General features: G+C 28.6%; 1 protein-coding gene across 1 annotated transcript in view; it reads right to left on the bottom strand.

The window, feature by feature from the left end:
• The window catches only part of LOC107454742 (uncharacterized), a 44,353-nt gene extending 35,811 nt beyond the window's left edge, over positions 1-8,542 (bottom strand). The window contains exon 1 of the mRNA XM_087159343.1: positions 8,022-8,542. Within this exon, the coding sequence (XP_087015469.1) occupies positions 8,022-8,139 (118 nt within the window). The 5' untranslated portion in view covers positions 8,140-8,542. The remainder of the gene's footprint in view (positions 1-8,021) is intronic.
• Between the last annotated feature and the right edge of the window lie 6,445 nt (positions 8,543-14,987).

Below are 14,987 nucleotides of genomic sequence, written 5' to 3'. Positions count from 1 at the left end.
TTTTAAATGAAATGCTTATCGTAAGTCATATTTATAGAAAAATTAATTTCCTTCAATAATAATCATTCAAATGTAATAGTTCCTTAAATTTTGTCTCTTTCGTTTTGAAGTTAAAAGTATAAATTTGTATAAGTTTTAAAAAATTTGCTAAATATCATTGAGCTTTTCGTCTTACGAGTGAGAAAAAAAAATTACGTAGAACTTTTTTTGAACATTAAAAATCACGTAATCAGAGAAATAATTTATTTCGGTGGAACAGTAGGCGTTCGTTGTTTTTTGTCATCAAAACAGTAATTTGTCAAGTAAATAATCCTCTGCAATATAAATTTTGTTCGAATACAGCTTATTTGAAATTAAATTTAATTTTTGAATAGTTAGAAAACGATTATAGTACACAGTTAGAAAACGATTGTGATGAATTTGCTGTAATCGCTTGTAGAAAAATTATTATTGTTATTGCATAAAAATAGGAATATTTTTTATTCTTTTAGAATAAATAGGAGCAGTAACACAATTTTTCTTAAAAAAAACAGTAAATACTTTAGAACTTGTAAGCATTTTCATTATATCACCACATGAATGAAAATATTACTTAAATTGAAGAAACTTCTTACAATAGACTGAATATACACTGCGATTGCCAAATTTAAAAAGTGGCTTTATATTTTAAACAAAAATTACTGTTTCAATTCAAACAGCCAAGAACTTACAAAAACAATTTTTTTCCAATAATTTTTTACTTATTGTTATACAATGATGATATTTTTCAGCCTATTTATGTTTTGTAACATTAAATTTAATCGCTATTTAAACAAAAAAAATTAAAGAATTTTTAATTTTCAGTCATTTTGAAAATTTGAAGTTTTTCTTAAGTTCGTTTTCAAATTAATAACTCAATTAAGAATTAATTTAAATATTAAAACAGTCTTAACTAAATAAAAATTTTGTTATAATCTTTAAAAAAATATTTCTAAAAGAATGAAAAATGGAATTGTTTACACTATTTATTTCTACAATTTTGAAGATAGTATTCTAATAGTTTTTAACAAAATGAAATACATCATTTAGCCATTAATCTCTTATTTATATAGGTAGTTTTAAAAATATTGCGACTTTTTTTCTAAACAAAAGTAATGGTGAACAAATCTAAGTTTAACTTAGTCTATACAATTATCTTTAACATAAAGAATGTTTTTTTATTTACATTCCAGATTAAACCTATGATTAGATGTTGTGCGCAAATGTGGGCGTTTAGTTACGAAACAATTAATTGGGACTGATAATATCTTTCATTTGAGCACTTGAATCAGGTTAATTGTTTTCAGTGTTTTTAATAGAGCTGTGCAATCGGTAAATGAATGTTCGACTCCCATTCCGGACTTTAATGACAACCTGACCCGTACTTACACTCGATTAAAATTTCACCCAAATTCCATAATAATATTATTAATTAATTTTTAATTTCAATATACATTTCAATTTCTTTAAGTACGATTAGAGAAAATGCACTTTATATTTTAAATAATGTTTTGTATTAAGACATAACAGTAAGAGAAATAAATTTTAAAATTATATTTGTACAAAATCCTAAAATTATAAGAAATGAAATATACATATTAGTACATTACTCGCTTATATATTAATGTATTATGACAAAAAAAATTGTTTAGTGAATATATTCATGGATTATTACAAATCATAAGGCATTTTCAGATTTTTTGTTAATTTTGAATCTTGGTTAAACAAATTTGGTTTTGATAAATTACGACTTATTGGCAAAATGGGTGTTGTTTTGGGTTTGATGGCGTGCACACCTTATTTGGACGTCATCACGCTTTTTAACTGTGTTCAAGAGAAGTAGTAAACAGTGCGCATGCGTCGTCATTGCATCGTTGCTATGGTGACCGCTGCTGTTTGATAATTTTTTTTAAATTCTTTTTTTTTTTTCACTTCAAATTTTGTTATGCATTAAGTTGGTGAGTTTATTTTTGAGTCATGAGACCAGAGAGATCCCATAAATATTTCTTGATTTATGAATAAAAGAGAATTTCATCGTTTGAACGATATTTTTGTTTTTATTGTTTTAATTAAGAATCAGAAATTCAGGAATTTTTTAGGAAATTTTTATAATAATAATTGTAAAACAAACAAATAAGAACAAGCTATGTAGTTTTCATCAGGAGCGCTGAAACAAATTGATGAACAATGTGTAAAACTTGCAAAAAACCGAAAAAATTTAATTGTTATAAAAAAATTAGCTCCAAATATTATAAAATCATATACCTCAAAATGATATGCCTAGTTGGTATTTTCATACTGTGAAAAAGGATATTTCACCTCATATTTCTACATCAATTGCCTTTTCAATCAATGGTTCATTTAGAGAAAAAAAGTTTTATTCATGGATAAAAAGAATTGCTTTTGTTATAATCTTGCATCCTAAAGATACGAAATATTACACCAAATTTAATTTCTCCCTTTGCATTTTTTTCCGATTTCAATTTAATTTTCATAAAAAAATATTATTTTTTACGAACTCTCGAAGTCGATTGGGTACATTTACGAGTCTAATAAGATTTTTTTTCTTATGTAAAAGATAAGTTGTTTTGAAAGAACTATAAACAAGCTGTTTGTCATTTTCCTCATTTACTTCAACACTAGATTTTCCATATGATTACGACTATAAATAATAGATTGCTCTGAATTTCAAAAAGTAAACTGTGAACGAAGATAATAAAAAATAAACAAATAACCTTTTATTTTGGAAAATATTAAAAAAGTAATAATTGCTGTGTGTTTATGTTGCAATAAATAGTGCATTGATAGTTAGTAGCATAGATTATAGCATTACGACGTAGTGGAGAGTTTAATTGACACGGTAAAAATTATTAAATGTTTAAATGAGTTTGCGCTGTTTATTTTAATTAATTTTTGTGAGTTGCGAGGAGCGCGTATAACAGTTGTTCAACTTTGTTAAAAGAATTGTAATTTCGAAATAAAGCATAAAAAAAATGTAAATAGAATAGCAAGAAATGTGTAAAAATATCAAAAATTGTTACGCATGTTTATGCTGTAATAAATATGTATGCTATGTTTATGCTGTAATAAATAGTGCATTTTTTGCTAATGGTATAGATTATGTCATTACGACGTAGTGGGGAGTTTAATTGCCACGGTAAAAGTTATTAAATGTTTACATAAGTTTGTACTGTTTCTTTTAATTAATTTCCATTCGCCGCACGGAACGCAAGCAACAGTTGTTCAACTTTGTTAAAATAATTGTTATTTCGAAATAAAAGATTAAAAATGTAAATAGAATAAAAACAAAAAATATTTAAAAAAAACTTGTAACAATATCAAAAAACGCTATTAATATTATTTTAGTGATATTATGAACATTATGTTTTTTGTTTATGGCATAAAAAATGGTGAGTTTAATTGGTACACAGTAGAGTAAATTTCTACTGCTTCTTTTAATTAATTACCATTTGCTGATTAAAACTTTAACAGCAGTCTTTAAACTTAGTTAAAATGAATAAAGCAAAATGAAATAGAAATTCTTAAAATTGAGTCTTACAACTGTACTGATAGGAAGAAAATAAATTAATTTTTTTTCCGAGCTGATGTGAAGAACGCATCACTTAAGAAAGATGGGGAAATATTCTGAAATGATAGAAATTTACGTAAGTAAAGAGTCTGACGTTTTCCGCTTTTCAAATTACTATTTTCTTTTATAGTTCATTTAAAAAACATAGTTTTTAAATTTAAATAATTTTTTTTATTTTGTTCCTTTTATTTTGTACCTGTTAGTTTGATTTGGTCATAAATTGGTGATAAATTTCAATTGCTGATAAGATTTGCTAGCACCATTTAAGAAGCAACAAACACCATTAACTTGCCTTGGTATGAGGCACAAAGTTCCAATTGAAATTTGAGCTAACTAGCTAGTCGAAAAATGATCGAAATATTGAGCTACGCTGAATTTCCATTGGTGGTAATACGGAGATGAAATCTACTAGTAACGGTCTGTAAACGACACTTCTTTTGTCAAACAGGATGGGGTTTTAGTTAAAGTTTAAGCACATAAACTAGTCGAAAAGTGGTTAACATTTTAATAAAGGGTCATTTCAGTTTTTTTTTATAATGCTGCCTGTTGCAGCCAGGAAACAATAATAAAAACAACTTTAAATATCATCAGACACCGAGATACCGAGTGGTTAGCGTGCCTGACTGTGAAGCCAATGGCTGCGGGTTCGAATCCCGCTCTGGGCATGGATGTTTCTCTCTGTGTTGTTCTCGATTGTGTGATGTGTGAATGTGGCCCACCCTGTAAAACGGGTATCTGTGGCAGTGTGGCGTGGGTAATGTTGCTCGCCTCCGTGACTTAGGTTCACAGGTGCCCACAGGGTAACGTTAAATGAGTAATACTTTCCGGCATCTTCCTAGGTCAAGAACGAAAAATTCAGCGCCTGCCATTAAAAAAAAAAAAAAAAAAAAAAAAAAAAAAAAAAAAAAAAAACCAATTTAGTGCTCTGGCAAGTCGGAAAATGGTCGAAATTTCTACAGCAGGATCACTTTCTCATGGACACGAAATCAAGTTAATATAAACGTCTTAAAGATGGCAAAAATGTATCCAACTTTTATTTCCAGTTCAATATATTTGAAATAACGTTGAAAAGTAAATGGAAAGGTATTAAAAAACATAAATTTATGTACGCTCAAAAAGTTTGAGTAAACAGTAAGGAAATATGAATAATTATTTATATCAACTGTAATTTTCTTCCATTAAATAACTAAACATTTTCACATGAAAAACCAAGATATCTTGAACAATTAAAAACACTAAGACCTTGAATGATGTTACCACAAATATTCTGTGTGATTTGTTTTGCGGTTATCTTTAGTTTTTGAGGAATTCTTTATTTGACCCGTTTTAAAAATCTGCTACTTCAATGATAATGAATTGCTTGTCTGTTTATTGGCAAACAACAATAATTATTGAAAAAGTCAAAATCTTTTCAATTCTTTCTGGGATCCATCAGTTTTAAAAAATGGTGAAAGTTAGTGGAATGGTCACTAGTTTACAAAATATTGACTCGTTTAAAAGATCTGTTCGTTCAATGCTAATGACTTGTAATTGTTCATTTGTTCATTGAATTGTAAGCAAAAATAAATGAAAAAATGTAAATCTTTTTAACGCTTTAACGCAGAATTTTTAATAAATTGTATTTTCATACTTTTTTATTATTTTGTATAAATTTGGATCAAAATAAGTTATAAATATTATATTAAGCATTTTAAAAGATATATTCAAAAAATAAAACATGAAACACTGTTATTTTTTTCTGCGTTGAAGGTGAAATTTTCCGAACGCGGCTTTCTTTTAAACAATATTTTTTCTTTCAAATTTACTCTCATTTAAAGTAATTTATATCTAAGAAAAACAGTTATTCATCATTGACATTTCTTTAATTTACAAAATCAATTATTGATGCTGCTTAAAATACAAATGACAAAAAAATGTCGTTCCAAACTACTTTTTTTTGGTACAAATATTTTAGCAATATACAATTCCGATAATCTAATATTTTTTTAGTAACTGTTAGACTGTTTTTCATAATTTAAAAATATCGAAATATATTTTTACTTGTAACTGTAGGATGGTACGAAAAAATATGTAGAATAGCCACCGGTGTCCCATCTGCGACTAAGGGTTAATCATTTTTCAATCATTTTTCCATCAATTTTTACAAAAAAAAAAAAAAAAAAAAAAAAAAAAAAAAAAAATAATAATAATAATAATTTCGAAAGCACATAAATATGAGTGCATTTTTTTTTTATTTCTCTTGCTTTTTAGATTTATGATTAATAGTTCTTCTGCTACATGCTATTTAAAACGTACCGATGGAAGCACAGCTCTTGTTCCGACACAGTTCTTGTTTTTTTTTTTGTGACAGATATATTTTATTTACATGATGTCCAAAAAACAGGAAAACAATAAAATAGGTCGTGAAATATGCATCAGATATTTAATTTAAAAATACACGTATGAACTATTTTCAAAAGAGGCATTCATTGATACCAAATTCGACTCCCCTAATCTTACCCTAAGGATTAATCGGGGTCTAATTAAAAGTTTCAATTAAGAAACCACATTTTTTAATGCAGATTTGGATTCTCCAGAAAAATGCACCCTTATTTGACATACAGATTTCGGCTCACAAGGTGGAGCTGCAATCTCAATAGGAAAGTGAGATTTAAATTGTTTAAAAAGAAAATATTTCTAGAAATACGCGTCAGGTCCAAAAAATGAAAGTGTTTGATATTTGAAAAGCCTATCTGATGAAACCAAACTCAAACCCTATTTCCAAACTCTGCCCCACTCCATTGGGGTGGAGGGGAGGTCAAGATTGGTGCTACTGGCATTTATATGAATATTAAATTTTCCTAAATATTAAAATAATTATTTGTATAAGCAGTTAGCTTGTATTTTTTTACATTTTTTGGCCTGTTTGGGCAAAATAATACTCGTAAATTTTTAAATTTTGTATGACTTAAAGATGCTTTAGAAAACTAGTTCGAATTAAATATCTTCATTATAGTTTCAATACTGACAAAAAGTTTGCGTTAAAATCAATCCATTTTTTCAAAATTTTGGGAATATTTAATTAATTTTTTTCATATATCATTACAAAAACTACTTTATTTTATTTTGAAACATAGTACCATACATTTATGCTAATTTGATGCGGAATTATAGTGTAAAACTTTCTTGAGAGAGCCAAAAGATACATTATTAAAAACATATTTATAAGCCATACGATTAAAAATTCTTACAAAAACTGAATGACGAACCTTGTAAACTAAATGTTGAAAATCATTTGAAATAAAATGTGATTTTCATGAAATAACGTTGTGTACTTTTCTGTATACTGAAATATAATACTGAAAATATTGAAATATATTAACTAGTAAAAAAACAATAATCTTTGAATAAAATTTTTTTCTCTCGAAAACTACTTACTTTCCTTAGTGAACTGGAAGACAGTTAACCAACAGTTAACCCTAACATGTTTCTAAGCCCAAAATTTCGTGTTTTTTTTTTTTTTTTTTTTTTTTTTTTTTTTTTTTTTTTTTTAAGATTGTGTTTTGGTACCTTCTTCCACTATGCTTTTCGGCTCATAAAAGATTAAATTCGAGTAAAATATTAAAAACTAAAGTTAAATTTCAGATTTAAACCAATAAATACATATATTTTAAAAAAAATTAGTTTCAGGAAGGGGATTGCAGTTACCCTTTCTTAATTTTTCATTTAACAGCAAAAGCTGAACCAAAATTTTAGTCAAAAAGAGCCTTGAATAACGTAGTCATACAAAAATTGCTAATTCTTTTTAAAATTTAAAGTGCTTGATTAAAACCCGTGTAGTTCAAAAGATAAAAATTAATGCAATTATAGTGATTTATATCATTGTCAAAAATTAATTGTGCAGATTTTATCCCGTCGCCTCTGAAAGAGGTACCTACTTTTCGAATAAGAAATCTCTATCAATAAATAATTCTTAATAAATAATCTCAAGAAACTGAAGCGGTAAGATATTATTTAATTAAAAACGTCATTCACATCAAAAATATACAATTTGGAAATTACAGTCAGCATGCTTTAAAGAGCTCAAAAAACAGGCGCCTATTTCCAAGACTTGCCAGACATGAATGAAAAGAAACAAAAGGTATTTGAAATATAAAACATAAAGTTACCAACGAAAAATGGAAAAATAAAAATGAGAAACAAAACTGGAAAAGTGGGCGCTTGTATTTGAGAGCTTGAAACATGCCAACAGTTATTTTAAATATGTATATTTTTGAAGCAAATGAAGTAATAAATAATTTTGCATTTAAAAAAAAATCAAATTATGTACTAATAATTAAAAAAATTTTAGTATTACACAGATATAAATATTGATACAGATAACAAAACAATCTCACATCCCAAAGGATAAGATAAAAACTTATCAATTTCTTACTTCCTATAGAACATGTGATCAGCAAAACAAGTATTCCTATTTTTATTAGAAACGACATTCCGATACGTTCGCCGACAATATCTACCGCTCGATTTGAAAGGTTCTCTCTTCTACTCATCCTGCTGGCATTTGTCTTCTTGTGATCGGGTGAAACTAATTTAAAAATTTAGTCACACTAGCTGCACGTAACTAGAAATTGCTCCAAACTACGCCACAAGCCCGTTAATGGAAAAACCATCTATCTCAATACACAACTTCCTCTCCTTTTCCATTCGCGCTAATGAAGCTATTTTTTTTTTCTTCTTTTTTTTTTTTTTTTTTCAGTTTGGCGACGTCCGGGTTGCTAAACTTAAGAATTAAAGCCAACAAGAATTGGACGAAGGTCAAGATGAAATTTTTTTTTACACATTTGACCCTTCTTTATCCACTTTCTCTCTTTTATTTTATCTTAGCCATTTTACTTCAAATGCAAATAAGTGTAATGGGTGTGAGTTGCCAAACTTTTGTTGACGAAACGACGCAAACTCTGAGAATCCTTGAAGAAATTAATAAACTGCAGTTTTAAACGACGACGGAATTTTAATATCTCGATACATAATCAGCAAAAAGTTATATAATATTTATTTATTCAACTAATTTGCATTATTTTTATCAATGTTATTTTTACTTTGAAATTTATTTATAATAACGATAACATCTAATGGCAATTATTGTTATAGTATTCGATGTTTATCGTTGGCGATAAGAATCCTGATACCATAATTGATAATTGTTGTATTCTATATTTATCGGTATCAATAATTATCGTGATATTACCATATTTTATAATTCTTGTATTCTATATTTTTCGATATCGATAATTATCGTGTGTTAGATATCTATTGTATATTGCGATATATCGTGAAATTACTAGAAATAAATATCATTATTGCGATAGTTATAATAATATCAGTATTTTACGGGGTATAGATGTATCGCCCAACTCAACTGTTCTGCAAGTAACGGGGAGCATATAAAACGATACAGTGCTATCGGTTATCGATCAGCATTATCAGTTTTTAGACTGATTTTTTTTATTTTTAATTTTCATCCTAAGATTGGTGTATGGTTTTAGTAACAATTTTTTAATCATATGAATTGAGCTGCGGTGCTGGTGGCTCAGGAGATAGAGCGTTCCTCTCCCAAAGAGGTGAACAGGGTTCGAATCCCAGCCATGTCTGGTTCATAAGAATTCCGCACCCGACTCGCCACCGACCACAGTGCAGTAATATCCGCATAACGACCACAGTGCAAAATATCCTCAGTGATAGACGGATCATGAGTTAGAGTACCCTTACCGCCAGACTAACCGTGGGAAGTTTTCGTAGTTTTCCTCTCCATGTAACGCAAATGCGGGTTAGTTCCATTAAAAAATCCCCATAAAAGCAAATTTCTTCCAATACTTGATCCTGTAGCTCCCTTGCCTTCTGGATTAGGTTCAAAATCACAAGGCTGCGGAGTTGAACATTGGTAGTGGTAAACTCAAAATTTGGTCTGCCGTTCGACGGTGGTTATAAAATAAAATAAAATCATATGCGTTAACTTTTGAGATCACTAGATACTTGTCAATTGGAGGTTTCTATCAAAATAATTATTTTTCAAAATATTTCAAATTTTTTTAATGAATATATTCTTTGTAAAGAAATTTATATTTTTAGAACAAATTATGCAAATAAATAAATTTTTCTCTAATTTTTGTGTTAAAAAACACATTACGATTCAAAGCATATCTCTCGCTTTTTAAGAGTACAATTATTTATTTATTGATTTTTTTCTCTTTTTTTGCAATTTCTAGTTTAATGTATACGTTTTAAATATAATAGTATTGGTTAAAAAGATTTTATACCCGTATTAATCCATATACTTGAGTACGTATTTTATAGATTTAAGAAAATATGATATGTAGAAATTTAAAAACAACTCACTATGTATTTTTTTACAACGAATCTTCTAAACTACAACATATATTTTAATAAAATTTTTCTTTCTTCAGATTTTTCAAAAGAAGTTTTAACAAGTGCAAATTCTGTCAAAAAAAAAGAAAAAAAAAAAAAAAAAAAGAAAGAAAAAAAAATTGTGATGAGCTGGTTCTAACTCTTTCTCACTAAAATTATTTTTATGAAAAAAAATCTATCTTTAAAAATATGTTTTGTTTTAGACAAAAATAACATGAATTTTTAATGCTTTTTTGTTTGAAATTACACTTTATTATTGTTTTTCTATTTCATTATGATTAATTAATTTAATTTTCTATAAATAAAAGATCTCTAATTTTTACAGAAAAGGTTTTCTCAATATCTCTCTCGTGAACAAATAAACTATTCGCCAAGTATGAAGTCCTGGAAGAATGCCATCCCAAATTTGTGTAATAGCCAAAGGCGTAAAGCAGTGGCTGAATTCCGCCTAGCTACCGAACATGACTGTCTAAGAAACCATCTTTATAGACTCAAAATTGTTCCTCCACCAATAAGCACCCTGTGAGCTGAAATCACAGTTATTCATTGGAATGAAGTAGGCAATATTGACTTCACTTCAATTTGTAATGAATTGAGGACAAAAGAAATTTATTTTACCGTAATACACACATCTGTAACAGCATGCGATCACGAAATCGGAAGTTATGTTGTTGATAATAGAAAGGTAAATACTATTGAGAAACTCTTCAAATGTTGGGCGCGGTCTGTTTCAGAAAGATTTACCAATGTTCTGGGTCTTTTTTTTCAAGTTTTTCAGCCTTTTCCTTAAGGAAATTTTGCTTTTTATTAGCTGCTAAAAATTAGCATCCTATTCTGCTAATGATTCTGATAGAACTAATTGAAAACTTGATAAATAAAAGCCTGGAAATATATATCCGCTAGAGGGCGTACTCGAGCGTTGCGATCGCGAATGTTGACTTCACTTGAATATGCAATGAATTGAAGACAAAAAAACATATATAGATATATTTACCATAGTACACAAACAGTATGTGATCACGAAATTGGAAATTATTGGTTACAAATTTGTTGATTATAGAAAAGTAAAAATTGTTGAGTAATTGTTTAACTGTTGGGCACGTTCTGTTTCAGAAAGATTTACCATTGTTCTGGATCGTTTTGTTTTTTCAAGTTCTTCTACCTTTTCCTTAGGGAAATTTTGCTTGTTTTTTGCTGCTAAAAAAAATGGCGCCCTACTCTGCCAATGTTTCTGATAGAAGTAGGTAAGCACTTTATTTACGTCGCCTTAGAGCTGCACAATGGGCTATTGGCGACTGCCTGGGAAACATACCTGAAGTTGATCCGAAGCTATGATTCAGATAGAAGTAAATGAAAACTTATTAAATGAAAGCCCGAAAATATACTACCCTCTGGATGGCGTACTCAAGTGCTGCGATCGCGTAGTTTTATGCTGATGACAACCAAAACAATATAGAAATGAATGGGGAAATGTCGATACTACCACGTAATTATCCGACCAAAAAATAATGCACAGAAAACAGTGGAAAACTGCGACGCAATCGTTAGATTTTTATATATAGTAGTGAGATATGCTATTCGCGAACGCAACGACCTATAGGGGCGTTGTTATTTGAGACGTATTCCTGCTAGCAGAACAACTGGATTATCAATTGCACTGGAGATTTTATCAGTGTAGTATGGTAATGTTCATTTTTTACTGTGCCTTATGAAATTTAAAAAAGAAAAATTTATGATATTCTTTCGCATGCAAGTGAAAACAAAATGGAATATATTTTTTTAGAGAAGGAACATCCAAAACACATTGGAAAATATTTGTAAAAAAGTCTTGTTATTAGAGTCAGAGTCAAAACCTAGTGCCTGAGAAATCATTCTACTAAATTTAATGATCTAGTGTGAAAAATCTATTTAAGTTTCATACTTTTCTGTATCATATTACTTCAAATATTAAAATTATGCAAAAAGTATACAGGAGCACATAATGTTATATAATTTAATTTTGCAAAAAAAGTTTTTTGACAACAATTTTTATCAAAAAATTTGAAGTTTCAATAAAAAAATCATTATTTATAAACTAAAAAACGTAAAATAAAGAATGCTTACCATAAAAAAAATGATTTTGAAAATTCCTCACATTGAAATAAAAAACTTTCATATATTATCTTTTTTTTTAAATCCTAAAGTTCTTAATCAGACGTAGAAAACCATTCTGTAGAGAACTATCACCAAATTGGAAAAAAAAAAATTATTTGCAAGTAAATTTTTTATTATAAAAATCATAACACTTACTTGCTTTATAAATCCGGAGATTTCCAAAGAAATATTCTTCGTTTGAAAATTTTATTCTCAAATAATATATACAAAGATAATCCCTTCATTACTTTTAGATGACTTACCACACAACCAAATTTCATAATTGTAAGATCTCGATATGAATTTCAATATGTAACTTAAAAAACAGAATAGCTAAATTCTAGTTAAAATTGTGGGGAGAGTTGTTAACCTTCATCTATGAAGAGGTACCCCGTCATAGAATAGAGTTAACATGTCTTATATACTAGTGAATTGGAATTGTATTTTTATAATGGTAGACACACTACAGTACTCCCCGACCAGAATCATATCTGTGATGGAATTCGATGAACGGATACCACTAGTTGATTCATTGTTGTTTTGTGAAAAGCCCAGAGAGCTGTATTAAGATCACCGTACTTTTAAATGCTGATTGTGAGAGCTGCATTAAGTTCGCTGTCGTGGTCGCTCCTGTGTTGCCATTTTCAGTTGAGTAAATGAGTAAATAAGTTGCTCTATGTGTGTGATCGAGACTGAGTAGAAACAGCGCGAGGAGGTGAATAATTTCGCAGTCACAAGTAGCAAGTCAACTGTACAATGTGGATCATCAATTGAAGTAGGCAAGTTCGGATCGAAGTGGGCGTTACTGTCCAGTTAGGCGTGTTCGCATCACGTCCGGGTCACCAATGTAGGAAGAGTTGTTAACGACAATGTCAACTTTCATCTATGAAGAGGTACCCCGTCATAGAATCGAGTCTAGATGTTTTATATACTAGTAAATTGGAATTGTATTTTTGTTGCGGTAGACACACTACAAAATTATTTATTCAAAATTACGAAATACTTAGCAAGAAAACGATAAAAAAATTATTGATATTCAATACAAATTGCACTATTTCAAGTAATTCGGATGATTCCTTATTGTTGTTTTTCGATTTATATAAATTTAGAAATATTTACTATGAATATTAGATTTGAGAAATATTAAATTTAGAAATATTTATTATTATTATTGTTCTATAACTTTTACAGTTCTGCACTTTCTGAACTCAGATTTATTCATTGGAATGAAGTAAGCGATGTTGACTTCACTTTAATTTGTAATGAATTGAATAAAAAAAATATTTTACCGTAATACACGCATCGATAACAGTATGCGATCACGAAAACGGAAGTTACCAGTTGGAAGTTTGTTGATAATAGAAAGGTAAAAATTACTGAGAAATTGTTCTTCAAATGTTAGGTGCGTTCTGTTTCAGAAGGATTCATCAATGTTCTGAGTCGTTTTTTTTTCTTCAAGTTCTTCTGCCTTTTCCTTAGGGAAATTTTGCTTCTTATTTGCTGCTAAAAAAAGGCATCCTACTCTGCCAATTATTCTGATAGAACTAAATGAAAATTTAATAAATAATAGCCTGAAAATATACTACCCGCTAGAGGGCTTATTCAAACGTTGCGATCTCGAATTGCTCAAAAAAGCAAGCTTCGTCACCAATAATTGAATGAGAGTATGCGCCACCTTAGCTCCGTTAATGTTTAAAATTTTTACAGACATTTTAGAAAGGATAAAAAATGAATTCGAATTATTACTTCATAACCAAGCTTCTATTTCTATAAAAATACAAAATTGCTTTAGATAAATACTTTATGTATAATTAACTATTCAACACTACTTAAACTAGTCTTAACAAAGTGAATAATTATAGATGAATATAACTGTTGCCCATTTAGATAGAGAAATACCCGCGTTTTTGGTGCCACTTAAAATAAGTAAATACATAGATTAAACACTTCGAGTTTTATTTTTTCGAACTAACATATATTTCTCGATTTATCTCTATTTTAAATAATTTTTTACTCCACATTTTTTTGCGATTATAGCGACATCTATAAACTAAAGTGTAACAATCTATAAATTAATTTGGGTACTTTTACGAAAATTCAAATCAGCAATAAAAAAAGGAGATTTTCTATGCTAAAGAGTTCGAAATTGCCCCCTCTTCTAACCTTCTGATAGTGAGGGTAGAGAGGGAGCTAATATTGGTATCATTATTAACAATATTGGTGATATTGGTATCATTATAAATGCATCTTTTGAAAAAAAAATTCATATTTATATCTATTTTTGATCTGATGCTCACTTATTTTTTGAGGTATTTCATAATTTTTGGTCACTGTGAATATGAGTTTTTTACTGACGTGAAAATGCATTATTATTATTTTACGAACTAGTACGCATTATTAAAAAAAATGATTAGTGAAAAATTCTAGTCTCCTAATATTAAATTAGACTGCTTAATACTTCACTTAATATTATTTTACGAACTAGTACGCATTATTAGAAAATGATTAGTAAAAAATTCTATTCTCCTAATATTAAATTAGGAGAATTGATTTAATTTCTTCCTTTCATATTGATACCATAACAAAGACTATATGTTCTAAGAGAAGACGTAGTTAGTCTACACCATGTTGTTAGTATCTCTTCGTACAGTGTGGGGAAAAAATGAACACCCTGAATAACTTTGCTTTATAATGATTTGATTTTTTCTTAATCAATCTTCATAGTTCGGGCCATAAATGTATTAATTAATGCAAACGATATTTTAAGCTACAAAATCTGACATAAGAAAAACGTTCTTTCCTTAAATAAATATTCTTTTTGTTCGACGGATTTCAATAT

This window comes from Parasteatoda tepidariorum, chromosome 1 (assembly GCF_982258835.1).
Source record: "Parasteatoda tepidariorum strain Cologne lab strain chromosome 1, Ptep-v5.0, whole genome shotgun sequence".
NCBI lineage: Eukaryota > Metazoa > Arthropoda > Arachnida > Araneae > Theridiidae > Parasteatoda > Parasteatoda tepidariorum.
Note: the sequence above shows the minus strand (reverse complement) of the source record. Positions and strands in the feature narration are given on the sequence as shown.